The sequence below is a fragment of the Acomys russatus genome, chromosome 24 (genome assembly GCF_903995435.1).
Source record: "Acomys russatus chromosome 24, mAcoRus1.1, whole genome shotgun sequence".
NCBI lineage: Eukaryota > Metazoa > Chordata > Mammalia > Rodentia > Muridae > Acomys > Acomys russatus.
Window position 1 is genome coordinate 27,186,730 of NC_067160.1, and position 19,824 is coordinate 27,206,553.

At 41.1% G+C, this 19,824-nt stretch overlaps 1 protein-coding gene across 1 annotated transcript in view; it reads left to right on the top strand.

Annotated features, from left to right (window-relative positions):
* Nucleotides 1–19,824, top strand: part of Ccdc148 (coiled-coil domain containing 148) — a 169,314-nt gene that overhangs the window by 23,333 nt on the left and 126,157 nt on the right. Inside the window, exons 7-8 of the mRNA XM_051166767.1 lie at nt 14,888–15,026; nt 17,598–17,804. Of these exons, the coding sequence (XP_051022724.1) occupies nt 14,888–15,026; nt 17,598–17,804 (346 nt within the window). The remainder of the gene's footprint in view (nt 1–14,887; nt 15,027–17,597; nt 17,805–19,824) is intronic.

The following is a 19,824-nucleotide window of genomic DNA, read 5'->3' on the forward strand; positions in this document are numbered from 1 at the left end:
GACTACACAGCCAGACCCTGTCTCAGACCATAGAAGAATCAAAGGGACAAAGAGAACTGTTTTTCACATTAAGTAACTGCTGGAAGGAGGGCAGCTTTCCTAGTTTTGAACCCTTAGCAATTCAATGGATGGGATCTTTATGCCCAGCTAAATAAGAAAGCTATTTACATACCAACCAGCTTGAGTCTAAGGCAGTGCTGTTTAATGGAAATATGAGTCACATATGCAATTAAAAATTTTAACCAGTTGTATTAAAAAATTAAAAAGGTGAAAATACAAATGCAAATATTAGAACTGCAACATGCGACAGACGTTTTAAAATCATTAATGAGCCATTATACGCACTCTTTTGTTTCGTGTAGTTTTTGAAGCATGCTCATACTGCAGAGCGTGTTAACGTGGCCATGTCAAACCACACACGTGTGTCTGTCTGGTGGGTAGCATCTTGGACAGCAGGGCTTTAAAGGATGGTCTAATTTACTAAGACACACCATAAAAACCATCTAACTACAACGAAGCCTCACCCTTCATTCATCATGCTGGCAAAGCACTTTGGATTCTACTTAGGCTGTGTGTCATTAAGAACACGAAGGTGAGTTTAATTGCTTACTTTACTCCAAAGAGATTGTGGGTTTAATTTCCTCATATTTGGATGAATTAATCATATGGATGAGACATAATTGTGTGATGGTCCATTTAGCTGTGTCAGATCTGAAGTCAATGTGTAGCTGACTATAGCAAGATAACAAGCAATTTGTAATTTATTGTTGATAGGTATATTAAATTTTATACTGTTGGCTCATAATTAATATTCTGAGATCTGAATCTGAATGCCGCTTAACAACGAGCCCTCACAAAGTAGCCAGTACTCTAGCACCATATTTTTCAACTTAATTATTTCCATTTATCGTTTTTGTTGATGCCACTCAAGAGGGCTTTAGCACTGTGAACATTTCAATTTGTGTATTTGTTTCTGAATTCAGAATTAATTACATTACAGAAAAATGTGAAAATAGCGATAATCAAAGAGAAGAAATGAAGTTAATCTAAATCCAAGGGAGACCTTAGAGTAAGTCTTGTGTATGTTTCAGATGTATGTGTACTGTTCGTGAGAAGGGGAACTATGCCTATATCTACTGCCTCCCCATTTTGAACCCTGCCTCTTCCTGTGCTTTTGGTCAGTGCTGTTTCTCCATGCTTTAAGTCATGCACTGAATATCCTTTTACATCCAATTTTATTACATGAATATCAGTATATGTGATTTTATCATAGAAATTCAACAAATTCCCTATTTTTGAGTACTAGATATTCCTTTATTCTTTTTATATTTATATTATTACACATATATACAATAAACTACCTACAGCAAGAAGAGCCATGACACAATCGGGAATTGTATAATGTTACATTCATAGTGTTTGGCTATTTTTATTTGGGAATCTTGAAGAAGACGTCTTTCCTATCTTGCTGTGTCTAAAATTCTGAATGTAACTCAATATCTATCATACCTCATCCTTATCAGCTTACAACATCTGTCTAGACCTGAAAACATCTTAGCCCCTAAACAACTAAGCTTAATTGTAAAACTAAACTACCTGGTCTTCAACCCCGTCAGAGATTTGAAAAGGAATAAAATTAATTACCTGAGTATACAGGGAGTCCAAGTTAGCAGCTTCCTAAATGAGAAGATGACAGAGACAGTTTGCTGCCTGAGCAGTCACCCAAAACACTCTATAACGTTTGAATATCATCTTCAGCCTTCTGGCCCAATATATCTGACAGACATTTTTGTGAGGCAAGAACTATTGAGGACTTGCTTACCCTGTCAACTCTGCCTGCATCCAGACTTGCCCATCTTTAGGCAGAATTCTGTCTGTGGAAGAAACAAAGACATTTTGCCCAGTGTCTGGTTTGCCACATTTGAAGCCATCTCCATAAGGAGGTTCTTTGATGCTCATCATTCTCTTTGAGGTAGGCTGGGTGTTGCCAGGAGTTAACCTGTCTCATTGTCAATGACTCTTTAAATACCATATTCTGTATGTCTTTGAGGCTTTTGAAGACCTTATCTAACTATTTTACCTTATCTTTCTATAGAATCTTATCTTTATGTTACACCTAGGATGTATATTCTTGTGATGAAAATAGACTACTAATTGATATGACCAGGATTTGATCAACTAACAATTAATGTGTATAATTCACTTAAGCTAAACATCCTGCAATAGCACTTTCAAAGTATTGGAATTAAACCTTGTATTATAGTTGAGTTGTATAGGTATAGTACCATATATTAGAGTAGAAACATGAAGGTGCTGAAGCATGAAGGATGCAGGCTGTCAGTGTCCAGCATACTGAGAGGAATGAATCCTATCAGGTCTGATTCGGCATCAATGTCCAGTTCTTTTGTTTTGAAAACATAATTTCTCACAAGCATTATAAAGTCCTAAAATTATAAATGTATAAGGTGTGCTTGATGCATAGAACAATTAAGGCTAGTTCTCTGCTCTTTGTACGAGCAGAAAAAGGACATCTGTAAATCTTAATTCATGCCATAGGAAGAATAGCATCTAATAATAAATCACAGGGATTTTGCAGCCAACAAGAGGACATGCATGGACATTCACGTCTCAGCCAATCTCAGAGCTATTTCCATGGAGTGGGATTAGCAATATAAGTTACCTCCTGTTCTGCAGTTTTAATCCTTCACATCCTAATTGCAGCCCCCTCCCTCATCCCCTACTGACCCCCTCCTTCCATCTTCCCCTGTCCCTCCCTCCCCTAGTTCTCAGAAAAGCAAGCCCTTCTCCCCTAACATCTGACCTCAACCTATCAAGTCTCACCTTGACTACCTGTATCCTATTCCTCTGTGGCAGAGTCCATGTCAGAAGTAGTCCTTACTCCCCATATTGTGGGACGCACAAAGAGACTGTACTGACTATCTACTACAACTGTGCAGAGGGTCTAGATCCACATCATACATGGTCCTTGGTTGGTGCATCAGTCTCTGTATTGTAGTGTGGTTATCTCATGTTATGTGCTTAGTATCTGCTTATAAGTGAGTATATGCCATATGTGTCTTTTTGGGTCTGGGTTACCTCACTCAGGATGATCTTTTCTAGTTTTATCCATTTCCCTGCACATGTCAAGATTTCCTTGTTTTCAATAGCTGAGTAGTATTCCATTGTGTAAATGTACCACAGTTTCTTTATCTATTCTTCAGTTGAGGGACATATAGGCTGTTTCCAAAGTCTGGCAATTACAAATAAAGATGCTATGAACATAGTGGAGCAAATGTCCTTGTTGTATGGTGGAGCATCTTTTGGGTGTATGCTCAGGGGTGATATGGCTGGGTCTTGAGGTAGAATTATTCCCAGGATGGCAGCTAATGTTGATTGTGGCCAGTGCCAGGACTTAGCTCTGCCTCTCTGCTTTGTGTCCCAGATCTAGTAAGCAGCAAACAGGCGGAGAGAGCCCAAAGCTGCACTGAGTGTCTCACAATCTTTCTCAAGATGGCTGCTAGAGTGGGTTGTCCCTGGAAATTTTCTGTGGCTTAGCTGGGTGGACAAGGGTCAGACTCACCCATGCTCCACACCATGTGGATCCCTCTTACGTGAGAATCAGCAACACTGGTGTTTTGTAAGCTCTCAGTTTGGTCTTTAGGTTGCTGTGCAGGCCTTGTTGTCCTGCTGATAAGAAGTGGTGTGCAATCAGCACTGCCATCTTGAATCTCCTCAGTAGTTGACATTCTACATTCTGATGTTCTTTGAGAAACTTTGAAATGGACTGGCTTGCCATTATATTTTTGAATATTTCTGTGATTATTCTCTTCAGTTGAGTTTTAGAAATGGAGAGTTCAAGTCATCGGGTGTTAAGGATATTGTTATACTTCCTTCCAGAAAATCAATCCGAGTTATGTTGTCTTCCCCTTTTAGTTTTTTAAGACAGACTGTCCTGTATCAGGGTGGCCTTCAACTACTGAGCTCATGTGAGCTTGAGCTCCTGATGCCCCGCCTCCACATTGCTGGCATTTCAATCTTGTACCACCATGCCCAGCAGAAATTAAAACTAGTTTCAGCATTTGGTTCATCTTCTAGGCTTAGTGATGAGGCCTTAAATATTGCCTCACTAGGGTCCTGTTTGTGGTCTTTCTTTGTGTTCCCATGTTTACCAACATAGTGAACCTCTATCAATGTCCATAAATAAAAAGAGAAACACACACATTTCCCCTTGCATCAAAGCAAACCATATACTCTATTGTGCATGTGCCTGTTGCCTGAGGGAGACAAGAGAGAAGAATGCAGTATTGTAATGGAGATGACATGGGCTCGCTGATGAGAAGCCACAGGTTAGAGCATTAAAGTTTAATCACCAGTGGGCATTTTGCCGTGAAAATGTACTCTCAGTACTGTAGGGAGGGCTCAGTGCCTGAGCATTACCAGTCTCAAGTTCTGCAGGTGGACCTGTGTTGGTTGTATTCCAAGAGTGATTAATAAAGGGAGAAGTACCGGGATAGCAGCATAATTCTAATTCTTTCCTTTTCAAGGGTTTAACTAGTCCCATTGGTTAGCAGACCTAGGCAGCCAACATTGGACGCAGTACTACTCACTTCTCTTGGTGCTTTCAAAGGAAAAAGTCTCATTCATTGCTGACATTTGTTTCTGTTGAGTGATGGGTAATCATAGACAATTTTCCTTTTGTCATGTAGTTTTAGTAGCAATTTTGTTTTTTTGTTTTTTGGTTTGTTTGTTTGTTGTGTTTTATTTTTTTTGAGACAGGGTTTCTCTGTGTAGCCTTGGCTGTCCTGGACTCATTTTATAGACCAGGCTGGCCTTGAACTCACAAAGATCCACCTCCCTCTGCCTCCCAGAGCGCTGAGATTACAGGAGTATACCACTGCTCCTGGCTCAAATTATTTAAAAGAACGGTTTCATCAAAATTACTAGTTTATAACTTAATGCTCTATCATACCAGAAAACACATTTGGCAGTTACTAAACCTGCTTTGGGTTTGTTGCAAAAATAATGCATATTTTAGATTATTTTGTCAATGGCAGAATGCATCCTGTCAAGAAAAATCATGAATCTCATTTTTAAAACATTTAAACATTTTTATTTACATGCATACACAAGAGAGAGAGAGAGAGAGAATGTGTGTTTGTGTGTGTGTGTGTGTGTGCTTGCAGAGGCCAAAAGAGGGCACGCAATCCCCTGGATTTGATTGTTATTGACCTGATGTGGCACACAGAAACAAACTTGGGCACTCTGCAATAGTTAGCTCTCAACCTCTGAGTCAGCTGTCTAGCCCTTCAGCGGGCTTTACTGTTAGCACCTTTGCTGTCTATACCTGTCCAAAACCCAAACCAAACCAAACAGACTAAAGAGTGAACAAAACCCCTTTCACACTTAATCAATATGCAGTATGAAACATTAATACACACACACACACACACACACACACACAAACTACATAACAACTGACTCATGGTAATTGGCTGTTTTGTCACTTTACACATTTATTATTATCCCGAGTGTGAAGCAATAACATCCTTTCTCTTAGTAATTTGATATATTTATTAATTCTTGTCAACCATCACCCTCCCATGCTGTTTTAGAAAATTAAGAACTCATTCCTGTCCCGATTCGTACCTACAAGTGTTGACCACTTTCTTTCAATGCTTCTTTTCCCCCATACCCTTCGTGGCTCCAGTAACCGCTGTTCCACTCTCTGCTTCTTTGAGATAAACTTTTAGCTGTCGTAGATAAATGGTATTATATGGTGTTGGTCCCTCTATTACCGATTTTGCTCAATATCCTCCCATTTCACCTACAGTGCTGCAAATGACAGAATTGCAGTGTTCGGGTTTGGTAGATGGTGGAGTGAGCCTCAGTTGTGCATCTGATCACCTCAGTCTCTTCAGAAGAGGGAAGAATTACCTTGCAATCAGCTTGGTCTCTGGCTTTGTCTATGAGTCATCTTCTTAATTGGTAATTGATGTAGGAGGGCCTAGCCCACTGCGAGGAGAGGGGGCCTCCTTAGGCAGGTGGGCCTGTGCTATGAGAAAGCTAGGGGAGCAAGCCAGAGGGTGTGAGCCCATGGACAGCTTTCCTCCATGCTTCCTGCTTCTGTCTCTGTATTGTTGTCAGGTCTTTGCTCTCCTTCTTGACTGACTGTGGCCTTGACCTGGGAGCTAAACAAACCCTGTCCTCCCCACGTTGCTTTTGATCATGGTGTTTATCGCAGCCACATAGAAGCAAACTGGGGGTAGTTTTTACACATATGCATGTCCAGCCATTTATCTATTATGAGGGCCTAGATTTTCCAATTTATTTGTACATAGTCTTTTAGTAATTTTTTTTATTTCTTTGGTATCAGCTGTCACTTTTTTCATGTTTGATTTTCTTTATTGGAATCTTCTCTTTTTCCTATAAATAAATTTGTCAATTTAGCTTATCTTTAATTTTAGTAGTCTTTTATAGTTTTTGTTTTTCTCGGGTCCATTTTTTTTTTCTCCTTCTGTTCTGGCCTTTGTTTTTGTTTTGTTTTGTTGTTTGTTTGTTTGTTTGTTTTTCATAGAATAATTTACTATTTTATTTTTTCTTTTTTTAAAATTTTTTTATTAATTTATTCTTGTTACATCTCAATGGTTATCCCATCCCTTGTACCCTCCCATTCTTCCCTCCCTCCCATTTTCCCCTTATTCCCCTCCCCTATGACTGTTCCTGAGGGGGATTTCCTCCCCCTGTATATGCTCATAGCGTATCAAGTCTCTTCTTGGTAACCTGCTATCCTTCCTCTGAGTGCTACCAGGTCTCCTCCTCCAGGGGACATGGTCAAATATGAGGCACCAGAGTTCGTGTGAAAGTCATACCCCACTCTCCACTCAACTGTGGAGAATGTTCTGTCCATTTGGCTAGATCTGGATAGGGGTTTAAAGTTTACCGCCTGTATTGTCCTTGGCTGGTGCCTTAGTTTGAACGGGACCCCTGGGCCCAAATCTGCCTATCATAATGCCCTTTTTGTAGGTTTCTAGGACCCTCTGATCCTTCTACTTTGCTATTCTCCCATGCTTCTCTCATCTAGAGTCCCAATAGGATGTCCTCCCCTCTGTCCCAATTTCCTGGTAAGTGAAGGCTTTCATGGGACATGCCCCTTGGGCTAGTATGCAGATATAAGTGAGTATATACCATTTGATTCTTTCTGCTTCTGGGTTAACTCACTCATTATGATCATTTCTAGCTCAATCCATTTGTCCACAAATTTCGGGAATTCCTTGTTTTTAATAGCTGAGTAGTATTCCATAGTGTATATGTACCACAGTTTCTTTATCCATTCTTCTACTGAGGGACACTTAGGCTGTTTCCATGTTCTGGCTATTATGAATAAGGCTGCTATTAACATGGTTGAGCAAATTTTCTTGTTGTGTGCTGGAGCATCTTCTGGGTATATTCCAAGGAGTGGAATAGCTGGGTCTTGAGGAAGCCCTATTCCCATTTTTCTGAGATAGCACCAGATAGATTTCCAAAGTGGCTGTACTAGTTTGCATTCCCACCAGCAATGAAGGAGTGTTCCTTTCTCTCCACATCCTCACCAGCATGTGGTGTTGCTTGAATTTTTGATCTTAGCCATTCTGATGGGTGTAAGATGGAATCTCAGAGTTGTTTTGATTTGCATTTCCCTGATGACCAAGGAGGTTGAACATTTCTTTAAGTGTTTCTCAGCCATTTGATATTCCTCTGTTGAGAATTCTCTGTTTAGTTCCAAGCCCCATTTCTCAATTGGGTTATTTGGTTTGGTGGTGTTTAATTTCTTGAGTTCTTTATATATTTTGAATATTAGACCTTTGTCAGATGTAGGGTTGGTGAAGATCTTTTCCCAGTCTGTAGGCTGTCGCTTTGTTCTCTTGACAATGTCTCTTGCCTTACAGAAGCTTCTCAGCCTCATGAGGTCCCATTTATTAATTGTTGACATTAAGGCCTGGGCTGTTGGTGTTCTGTTCAGGAAGTTGTCTCCTGTGCCAATATGTTCCAGGCTCTTCCCCACTTTTTCTTCTAACTGGCTTATTGTTTCTGGTTTTATGTTGAGGTCTTTGATCCACTTGGATTTGAGTTTTGTGCAAGGTGACAAATATGGGTCCAGTTGCATTTTTTTACACATAGACCTCCAGTTAGACCAGCACCATTTGTTGAAGATGCCTTTGTAATGTCTTTCTTTGTACTAATTTTGGATTTGGTTTGATTTGGCATTTTTTTGTTTCTTCAGTTGGATCATTAGGTTATTTATTTAAAATCTTTCTAATTTTGAATTGAATTGTGTTTGTTTCATTACAACTGGATGTTCCAGCATTGGATGTCAATATAGTTATAATTGTTGAATTTGTCCCTTGATCACTAAATTGTGACAGCATTTCTCCCCTCCCCCCAGCCCCGGCCTGCAATATTTAATTCAAAGTCAGGTTTCAGTAGTGGTCCCTGTTACTTTGGGCTTTTATTTACATGATAGATCTTTTTCTGTTCTGTCACAACCAATCTCTGTGTACTTTTACTGGCAAACTGAGTTCCATATAGCATGTATCTGGAACTTATTATTTTTTTAATGTAGCCAATCTATAGTGGTTTTTAAAAAATTATTTGCATATGTATTTGTCACATGAGTATACCTGTTCATGTGTATGTGCATGTGCCTGCTAATGTATGTATGTGCATATAGTGTGGAGGCCAAAGGTTGACTTCCAGTGTCTTCCTTATTATATTATTATTATTATTATTATTATTATTATTATTATTATTATTATTATTATTATTATTATTTTGAGACAGTGTCTCTCACTGAGCCTGGTGCTTCCTGATTTGGCTTAGTTTGGCTGGCCAGGAAGTTTCAATAATACGCCGTCTCTATTTACCCAGTGCACTCTCATGCTTGGCTTTTGACACGGATATTAAGGATCTGAACTCAGGTCATCTCCCCATCCACAATCTATGTCTTTTAATAGGGGATGATATTTCATTTGCATCTGAGGTTATTTTTGATAAATGCATTGACCTATGTTTTTGATAATTTTTCTCAGGTTGTTTAGCAAATTCCTTTCCTTTCTGTCCTGTTCATATGTGGGCCTATTTTCAGTTGGTAGAGCTTGGTTCTCTTCGTCTCCTGTCATCTCCTCTGTTGTTGGGTCTTCTACTCTGCATGTTCCTTCATGTCTGTGTAGGACAACCTTGAGTGCTTCTTGTAAGGCCAGCCTGACATTGGTGACTCCCCTCAGTGTTTGTTTTGAGACACTTTACATTTCTCCTGTGTCTCTGAAGTTAGCTTTGTTGTGTGTAACATGTTGAGTTCAACGGGGCTGTTTGGTTAGGGCTTTGCCTGTCTCGTGTACTTCTCTCTTGGCTTGTAAAGTTTCTATGGAGAAACCTCCTCTCAGATTAATGAAGTTCTCTTACGACTTCATGTTTTTCTTTTTGTTTTTAGAATGCTCTTGTACTTAAAAACTACGTGTGTGTATGTGTGTAGGTGCATGCACTTGTATATGCACATCTGGGTAAAGGCTAGATGAGCTCAGTGTCATCCTCTGGGATGTTGTCCACTTCCTTTGAGGCAGACTTTCAATGGTTTAGAGCTTACCAATTGAGCTAGACTGGTTGTCCTAGCTTCTGAGGATCTCACTGTATCTTCATTGGATTTATTGATCCTTTAGCTCCAAGATTTCTAATAGAGTCTTTGTTATATTTATTTGAATAAAAATTGATCATTATTAAGTTGTTGTATGCAATATTGTGTGTTTCATATTGTTTTGAAGTATGTACGCATTGTGGATTATATTTTAATACAGCTTATTAACAAATATATTACCCCATACAATGGCTCTTTTTTATTTATTTTTGTAATTAGCATACGAAGTGTAGATTTCATTGTGGAATTTTTCTTCCTGACTGGTTCTTTCTTAGGTTAACTCTGCTGAATGCCATGTTCATATTATAAACTACTTTTGTAGTTTCTTGAACTGTCTATATTTTGAATTGTTTTTCAGGCAGCTCTTCCATGTCTGTTGCTAGTGAGTCACTGTGTTCCTTTGAGATGTTAGGTGCATCACCTTTGTTGCTTTTTATTTTTGTGCCCTTACGTTAGCATTTGAACATCTGACCAGTTGCTTCTACCAGTTGTACAGGGTAACTTTTGTGGTGGTAAGTCTCCTGGTGGTGTTCCCAGGGTGTTGACTGGACAGACTGCATTGGCTTTGGTTTTAGTTGGATACTTTAGGATGTTGTCTATGTAACTCCTTCAGCTCTTGTCAATATTGGCAATAGTCGCAGGTGTCCAAGCCTGCCTGGTTTGTGGGATTTTATTACCAGCTGGGAAATGCCTCTCTCTCCGTTGGGATGGGTTATTGCCTACACTGATTGGCTAGGTTTGGAGTGCCTACCAGTTTCTGTGGGCTGTGGGGATGTTGACTTCTTGGTGGGGCCATGCATGTTGCTTCATTCGGTATTGAAAGTGTCTGAGGTCTTCACTAAGATGTGAAGTCATAGCTTAGTGAATAGTGAGTCAACACAGGCTTTTGGAATGACTCAAACACATGAAATTTAGTAGAACTCAACAAGGATGGAACTGCATTTACCATGTTTAGTTATTTTCATTTCATGAATGACCTGTTTTGTCTTCCCTTTTCGAAAATCACAACAGAATGACGTGTGTGGACTTCAGTTCTGTATTTGGCAGTGGAGGAGTGTGAATGTCATATGTCTTACTTTCTGCATACTGAAATCCTGGCATGTTAGAAGCACTCAATAAACATGTAAACTGAGAAGGCTGGGTGTGTTCTTATGAGGACAAAAGTTGCAAAGACACTTTTAATTATAAAATTTAGAAATGGTAAATAGTGAACAAATATTTTTCTGTCTGAGATAGTTTTTAATTACTTAATTCACTCTTACATGCATGAGAAATTTGCCTGTACTTACATCTGTGTACCATACGCACCCCTGGTGCTCACAGTGGCTGGAAGAGGGCATTGATCCCGGGGAATTAGAGTGACAAATGGTTGTGAGCTGCCATATATGTGCTGGGAATCAATCCTGGGTCCTCTGCAGTGCTCTTAACTGCTGAGCTATCTCTTGAACATCTGTCTGAGACATTTTTAATTGTAAAAGTTTAGAATAATTTTACTGCTTTCTTTGGAAAAATTTAAGCATTAAACAATTTTCAATTTCAGAATGTACATAAGAAATTTTATTAATTTTTAATTAGTCATGTAACCTAGTGTTACACAATCACCAGGGAAGTGGTTAACTTGAAGAAGAACTGTGGCAGGTAAAAGCTAACTCGGTCTTAGTTATTTTACATATATGATCTGTAATAAGAAAAAAATGAAGGTTTGATTAGGAGAGATAAATGTCCATGTTTTAGTTTAGAAACATGTGTATGTTGAGCTAAAAAGCTATTGTTTCTAAGAAATGGCTGCTTTGTTACTCTGAGGAAACTACTCTGCTTGAATACTTACTCCTTTTGGATTTTACTGTGCCAGCTCTGTGTGTGTGCGTGTGTGTGTGTGTGTGTGTGTGTGTGTGTGCGTGTGTGTGTATGTGTGTGTGTGTGCGTGTGTGTGTATGTGTGTGTGTGTGTGTGTGCGTGTGTGTGTATGTGTGTGTGTGTGTGTGTGTGCGCGCGTGCACGCGTGTAGTACTGTATGCATATGTATGTTTGTGCTGTTACTCTTGCATGTGTCATAAGACTTAAACCTGCTTCTCCGGAGCCTGCTATAAATATTGTAGAAATGATATGATTATGATATATGATTTGATATTATGATGATGCCACTTCCTTTCAGCGTGCTTTTCATTTTTACTTCTTAAGAACTAGAAAAATGATTCACAACTTGTGTGATTTTTTTAGTAAATAGAGAAAGACAGTTGAGATGTGAAGCTTCTCAAGTCAGCTGGGAGGTCAAAATGGCTGCCATCGCAGTCCAGGTCTTCCTTAGTTTGAAATGTGTGGTTTAAATGTTTGATGGTTATCTCATACATTTAAGTGGGTTTTAATGTCATTAAAATAGCAACTAATTAATACATCGATGCAATTTATAAAAATGAACCAAATGCCATAAATTTGTCTGCTGCTCTATTTATTTATAACAGTGTGTGCTGATAATGTGTGCTTGTATTTGGAAAGCATTTCAGTAAATGTTTGCTATTTGCACATTGTGGACAGCTACAATCTTGTAGCACTATTCAGTAGGCGAAGCCATCAAAGCAATTAGTTTAAAAGTACTTCTCCATTTATCAAACCATTTAAGCTGTTTGAAGACTGTGGGCAAGATTGCTTGTAGATTATGTTAGGACGAGTTCTATAGAAACAAAACCAAGAAGGGTTCCTAGAACCACAGAACTATTAGCTGGTCAGTGCTCCAGGAAGACTTGTGAGGGCCGCAGAACAGAGGAGGGGAAAACACCTAAGCAGGAGGGCATCCTGGTGTAGGCTGGTTCTGATGTGCACTGAGCAAGACTGGTGCCAGAGTCGACCCCTTGGAGGGATCTGACTGGGCTAATCTTGTTGCCCTGTGACTATCATTCATCTACTATTTGTAGTTGGCCTTGGAAACCATGTGGGAGGGGAGCCTCAGAGGGACGTGCTTCTGCTGTGGCCCAGGAACGTTTTCCACTGAAGAGAAGGGTCTTGGAAAGTTACCAGCCAAGACTCCTGGCGTCTTGGCGGTGGGGATCCCCCTCTAAGAAACAGCGACAGTTCCAAGCAAATAATAGTTTAAAAGGACAAAAACTCAGTGGGCCCACGCTCTGTCCCTTTCCCCTCCAAACAATACCCCACATAGCCACGAATACGAAAAAGATGGAAATTCAACTGTGTTCAAGGCCCTTTGATTTTAAAAATAGTTTAAACCATTAACAAGGACATGGTCTTTAGTTCTGTCCCTCTACTGCTTGTGAGATGATATTCAAGACTTTCTCCATTAACTGCTGTTAAAATGCATCCACATGACTGTGAATGAAAACGGTCCTTGAGCAAGGACCTGAGACATTGTCCTTGACAACCCGAGGGCATTTTTAAATGCCAAGTGCACATAGGCAAGCTTTTCTCCTAGGTTAATTTTACCACTTGAAATGTTTTATTTGCAGAAGCCTTTGGCTTCTCATCCAGTTGGAACCAAAACACTCGGTGTATTCATGAATGAATTCATTTTAATATTTCCAGTGTATTAGATTATTATGACATTTTGAACACTTTCCTTTTGGCAGACCATCTTCTACCCTCTCTCTCTTCCCTTTATATAGTAGGTATGGAGGTTTTTCTCTTTTTAATTTCTTTTGTCTCGTACTCCTTATCAGTACATTGAAAGAAGTAGGCAAGAACTAGGCAGTCTTGTGTAAGGCTGGTGGAATTCCCATTAGTTCTCCTGACTTAAAGGGTGGGTTATTTTGTTAAGATGTCAAATGCTGCCAGGCATGGTGGTGCATGCGTTTAATCCCAGCACTTGGGAGGCAGAGGCAGGTGTGTGAGTTTGAAGCCAGCTACTCCAAAAGCTACCCAAAGCTACACAGAGAAACCTTGTCTTGAAAAACCAAAAAAAAAAAAAAAAAAAAAAAGGTGTCAAATGTTTTTCAGAGACAAAAAGATACCTGGAAAAAAGTTTAATTGCAGAACTTAGCGTGTAAGATCATTGATGTAGTCGGAATAAGCAACGGCAATCCACCTTGGATCAAAGAAATATCCGTTGCTATTAATACTTCCTCTGATTGCATCTGTATTTGATTATTCTAATTGGCTTCGCAGGAATAATAATAACATGCAAATAAAATCAGAATATAAAGAGGCATTAATTAAGTTGGGAGTTCAAACTGACAATGCAGCTTTTTCACTTTGCACAGGACTTTGCTAATACTGTGTACAGAATGTGAGTCATACCGTGGCTGCGAGTGGTGGGAAGGGACTAGGTGTGCTGGAGCAAGGCAAACAGGCGACTAGGGAAACTTGCAGGATCGTGTTTACAAGTGATGCCTTTGTAAGGTGCTTCCTCCAAGCCTCATGACTAGGATTCCAACCCCTGAAACTTACATGGTAGAAGTAGAGAGCCAACTTCTGTAAGATGTCCTACAACCTCCTGTGTGTGCATGTACACACACACACACACACACACACACACACACACACACACACTAAAAACCCAAGTTATTTATTTACTCATCACACATGTAGCAGCACTGTTTATTGTTGTACTACCAATATGTAGCATTATCCACAGAGCACGAGGTAAAGAGAATAAAGCAAAAGATTATTTGACTTGCCTTGGAGCTCAAACCTCAAATAAAAGCCTCTCTCAATCTGTCTTTATTTTTCTTTATATAAAACGTGCATCTGTTTTCATTTGTGTTTTTCTTCAGTGTAGTACTGGGAACTTTGTTGAACAAGGAAATTTTATTTTTAATCTTTATCCCTTATAACTATTTTCCAATGTTTATCTATTCCACTCACTAGTGATGGCTTTTAAAATGTTGCTATAGGCAAGATAGAATATCATGTCTCACCAGCATCCTTAAATTATTCCTGGAACTCTGGCAAGATCAAACCAAGGACTGAAAGAACCCTCTGGACACAGGCTTAGAACTTCTCGGGAACAAGCACTCAGTGGCTAACATTAAGGGGGAAAATGCCTCAGCTGAATGTTGGTGCATTCCCATGGCCTCTGCTCCCAGGATGAAGCTAGGGGTGGGGGCAGGGGTGGTGTCTTGAGACCAGCCTGAATAACATAGTGAGTCCTTGTCTCCAAAAGAGCCACATCTTCCAGGATGATCGTCACTGGATACCAGCTTGGACAGTTTGAAGTCCCTTAAATTTTCCATGATCGTTCACCTATGTGTGTGACATTTTTATTGCTTCCAGAAACTTCCAGCTAAGTGAAGAAGAGCAGTGGATTTACCAGGCTGTCTTGGATCAGTATCCTGGAAATCTCCTTGGCAGGAGGACTCTGTACTTGGACATGTTGCAAAGATATTTTCCTCACAAATCTAGGCATCATTTGGTGAGTGCATCCCAATGATGAATATGCATATCCTACATGCCTGTGAATTGCAGTGTTTAGTGGTCCATAATTCATAAGACAAATACATGTCTGTTAAAAGTAACTGAAAAGTCCCTCGCTGCAGAAGATACTGTTACAGACTGCAAACCTGTGAGGGTCATTTTTGAAGTCTGTAAAGTCTAGAGGAAGTCCAGGGTGGGTCTGCGTCCACCTGCCTGGAGACGTTCACCATGCTTTCCCAGATGCAGAGCAGCGGTTGTGTCCCTGAAGGTCACACCATCACTTACCTGCCTGCTATGGAGGTTCTGCTATATCTGGCTCTTGCCTGAAACTGGAATGCCTGCCTTCTACCCATAGGGCTAGTGCCACTTCAGTCCTAGGCCTGGGGAAACCAGCGTTTACTCTGGGCTGCGTCATTAGCCTCTACCACCACAGCTCTGCCCGATTCCCACGTGGTCCCAAACACAAACTCCACTTCAGGGACCAAAGACAACTGACAGTTACCTGAGAGGAATCTGGGAAATAATAATTTCATTCTGTGGAGGGCAAGACCACAATAGCAAGAGTCTAGAAGTTACCATGGTACCAATTAGTTCAACTGTAACTCACCTTATAATGCACCTGTAACAAACATGCACAGATTTGACTTTGTTTGTTTGTTTTCGAGACATGGTTTCTCTGTGTAGCCTTGACTGTCCTGGACTTCTCTTGTAGACCAGGCTGGCCTCGAACTCATAGGGATCCACCTGCCTCTGCCTCCCGAGTGCTGGGATTAAAGGTGGGTGCCACCACGCCTGGCCAGAGTGGTTCAAATGAGCTATGCTATGAGATATCACGTGCCGGACCTCTGCAATGACTTCCAATTAAGGAGTGAAATGACTCTGTCAGTCCAGTGAAAGTCCATTAGTACAGTGACAGTGCTTGAAACCACTGCTATCATTAATGTCTGGTGAAGAAATGGAAGTAAAAGCCACACAGCTGGTGTGGCCGTCCTCTCCTGTCCCTCTTATTCTGCCCCATTCTGCTCTCCGCCCCCATGTAGTGAATATTTAATTCTGGTCTTTAAGTAACTCATTATAGATCTTTAAGAATTCTTAATTAATCAAATTAGAGGTTTCTTTTTATTCCCAACTAGTTCTGTTTGCCTGTGTAACTAGCCCTCAAGTGTAACTTTGTAGATTTTTATATTTTATTACTATTGATGTGATAAAGATTTTTACATTTACTTTCCACATTAATTTGGTTGCTATACATTACTGCACGGTCTGTGCTTCCTTTCCTTGATGTTTGACAGATGTTAGTGTATATTTAGCCTTATAGAACAAAGCTAAGAAGTTTGCAGAATGTGTTTTCTCTCTGGTTAAGGTGAGACCTTGGCCTGGGTTAGCACGATCCTAATTAATCCCACCTAAAGTCCTGCTTTCTGTCGGGCATTTCTCGTCCTGCTTCCTTTCTAATGCCTAGCCACTTAGGGGTCAAATAATATGTCAGGCTCACAGGTGTGGGCCGCACTAGAGCAGTAAAGACTCACTTCTGGCCGTCCCTGTCATTCCAGTCATCCACAGGGGTTTTAGACACCCTGGGCTCCCTGTGGGTCTGCACTGCCGCCTCCATGCTCACCACTGGAAGAACAGTGCTTACTGCTAGTGTGAGAACTCATGCCCCTCAGGGGCAGACAGGGCGGGGGTGGGGATGGGGTGGTGAGGGAGGCCAGAAGGATATCATCACCAGAATTACTGTTAAGCATCCTAACAGCTGGGCGTTTTAGTGATTCAAAACAACTATGACTTTCCAAGATTATTGTGACATTTAAAAAGTGTTTTAGTGTGGCTGGAGAGATGGCTCAGTTGTTAAGCTCACTGGTTGCTCTTCCAGAGGACCCAGGTTCAATTCCCAGCGCCAATATGGCCACTCACAACTGTCTGTAACTCCAGTTCCAGGGGATCTGACACCCTCACACAAACATGCACGCAGGCAAAACACCAATGCACACAAAATAAAAATAAATGAACAAAAAAATTCTTTTAGCAAAGTATGTTGCTTAGCTGAAACAATGTAATCATTTAAAATACAGAAAAGGACTTAAAAGTGGGATATTTAAAATTACATATGGGGACAGATGGATTTTTGTTGCAGCATTGCCATTTAGAATTAGCCACTGCAGGGACCACCTGGCCTGTTTCCATGCTACCCAAGGAAACAGAGGATTTAGAAAATCAAGTGACATCAGAAGTTGCCAGTTAGGCAAGTCTCTGAAAATTGGAGCTTGTGTCTCATTTCTGGCCATGGTGAGGATGTTTGTTCCCAGTTGTTCAAATTCATTACTTGTAATAGATTTTTATTTCTTTTTGAGACAGGGTTTCTCTGTGTAGCCTTGGCTATACTGGAACTCTCTTTGTACACCAGGCTGGCCTTGAACTCACAAAGATCCTCCTGCTTCTGCCTCCCAAGTGCTGGGATTACAGGTGTGTGCCACCACGCCCAGCGATTGTAATGGATTTTATCCACTTCATAAGCTACAGGTCGTTTCAGAATGATGAGCCACTGGACTGGCACTTGTTACTTTTACAGGTAGCGCACGAGAAATACTGTGACCAGTATCACTTTGCTAGAGAGCAGAGAAGAGTCCTGCTAGACAGTTGGGACAGGAACAGAAAGGACTTTGTACAGAAAGCCACGCTGACCCTCCTTGAGGCCTGTGCAGCCCATGAAATGGAGAACGTGGTGGCCAAGGACAGGAAGCGGCAACAGGAACTGTGTGCTGACCTGAAAGCCAAGGTAAGATGCTGCTGCAGCGGGGGCTTTGATATGAGGGTGTGCGTTAAGGGTCTACCTATGCCAGGCCACGACAGTGCACACCTTTTATCCCAGCCCTCGGCGAGACAGAGGCAGGTGGATTTCTGAGTTCAAGGCCAGCCTGGTCTGCAGAGTGAGTTCCAGGGCAGCCAGGGTTACATGGAGAAACCCTGTCTTGAAAACCAAAACCCAAAACCAAAATAACAAACAACCAACTTCTGTTCAAATTCTATCTGAAGTTCAGTTTCTCTGAACAGCCCATCTTCATGAAAACTGTTGGTCTGAGCCATAAGATTTTGCAATTCATCCAGTTTAAAAAAAAAAAAAAAAAAGTCTGAAGTCAGCAATTTCATTTAGCTCAACCTGTTACCGGAACAGGATGTTAGTATTGAAATTTTGGTGGTGACATCTAAGACCTGACATAAGTGCCACACAACAGGCATGGCTAGATGGAACTGTCTGATGCTGAGCCAGACTCCGTTCACATGGAAGGGCTGAAAAGGCCAAGAAGAGGAAGAAGACTTGTGGAGTACGTGGGAGCAAGCTTGCCAGCCTTTGTGGCCCTCAGCAAGGTGTGGGGGTGCAGATGGGGCTTTGCTCCTCCTCTGAACCAGAGAGGGGGCTTCAGCATGTGTGGAGAGCTTGCAGTTGAAAGGCTGGAGTGTGGGTGTCTGCCACACGCAGGCAAACGCAGAGGTGTCAAGTGAGGACTGAAGGTATGTGTTGCTGCTGTGCTCAGGTAACTGCACTTCCCTCCGCAGGCACGGGCCATTAAGCGAATCGTGTTTAAGTGTAATACAGTGTAACCTTCTTGGGTTCCTGCTAAGTAATATAGGCACAACAAGAAAGTTTATTTTCTTCATAGAAAAAAAAAAAACCCTGGCAGATATTATGGTATAGTGATTAATATATCTAAAAGCAAAGGCGTGTTTGGAAACAGTAGAGAAAACATGCTTGACCAGCATTTTTTTTTTAGAAGCAGAAAGATTTTTTTTTTTACACAGCCTAAGTTTGGAACCTAAAAAAGTAAAAGTTGGATCTAGGCTGATGTACCCTAGCCTACAGAGCTGGCATGTATTTCTCATTCTTGGAGACTGAGAGGGAACACAGGGTCAGGGTCAGGGTCAGGGTCAGGGTCAGGGTCAGGGTCAGGGTCAGGGTCAAGGTCAGGGTCAGGTTCAGGGTCAGGGACAGGGTCAGGGCCAGGGTCAGGGCCAGGGTCAGGGTCCGGGAAAGTCCTTGTACTTGTAGAGCCTGCCTCTGTTCACTTTTCCAGCATAGCCATTAGCCCTTGAACTGTGCTGTGTGCAGTGTGTGCAGCCAGGCACTTAAGTGAGCTATAGAATGAAAATTGCTTATTACGCCCCATGTAAACACTGAGCTAAGATATACTGCATAGGAAACCAATTTCTGAGGCTCAGGGCTTGCTCCCGCCTCCCCTCACCCTAGCCACCCTTCTGAGTTCATCCCTGTGATGTCTTCTGTCTGCTGCAAGCAGCATGCATATCAGATCACTGGATATGTAGCCTTTATATGCCTATTGCTCATCATATCTGCTTGAACCTCGTTTCCTGTTGAAACAATTCGTTGTTTATAGTATTGTACTGTATTTCATTGAATAGAAATACAATTTATTTATACAGTTTCCTGATTTTTTTTTTTTTTTTTGCTATTCTGAACATAAGTGGACATGCCTTCCTGCATTGACATGCTGATTTCTGTTGGGTCCTTAGGAGCAGAATGGGTGGTAGATCATAAGGTTTGTGGATGGAGCTTGAGTAAATCATGCTAAAATGGTTTCCCAAAGTGACTATGCAGATTTTCAGCCAACATCCTTCACATCCCATTTTCACTAACATTGCCTTGGCCGATCTCTGCTTGAGTCTGGTGACTAAGGAGTGGTGCTGCTCTGTGGGGTTCACTTGCATTTAAAGTAAAGGGTGAGCATCTTTTCATATACTCATCATCCAGCCAGTGAACCTTCTACTCAAGTCTTGCCCAT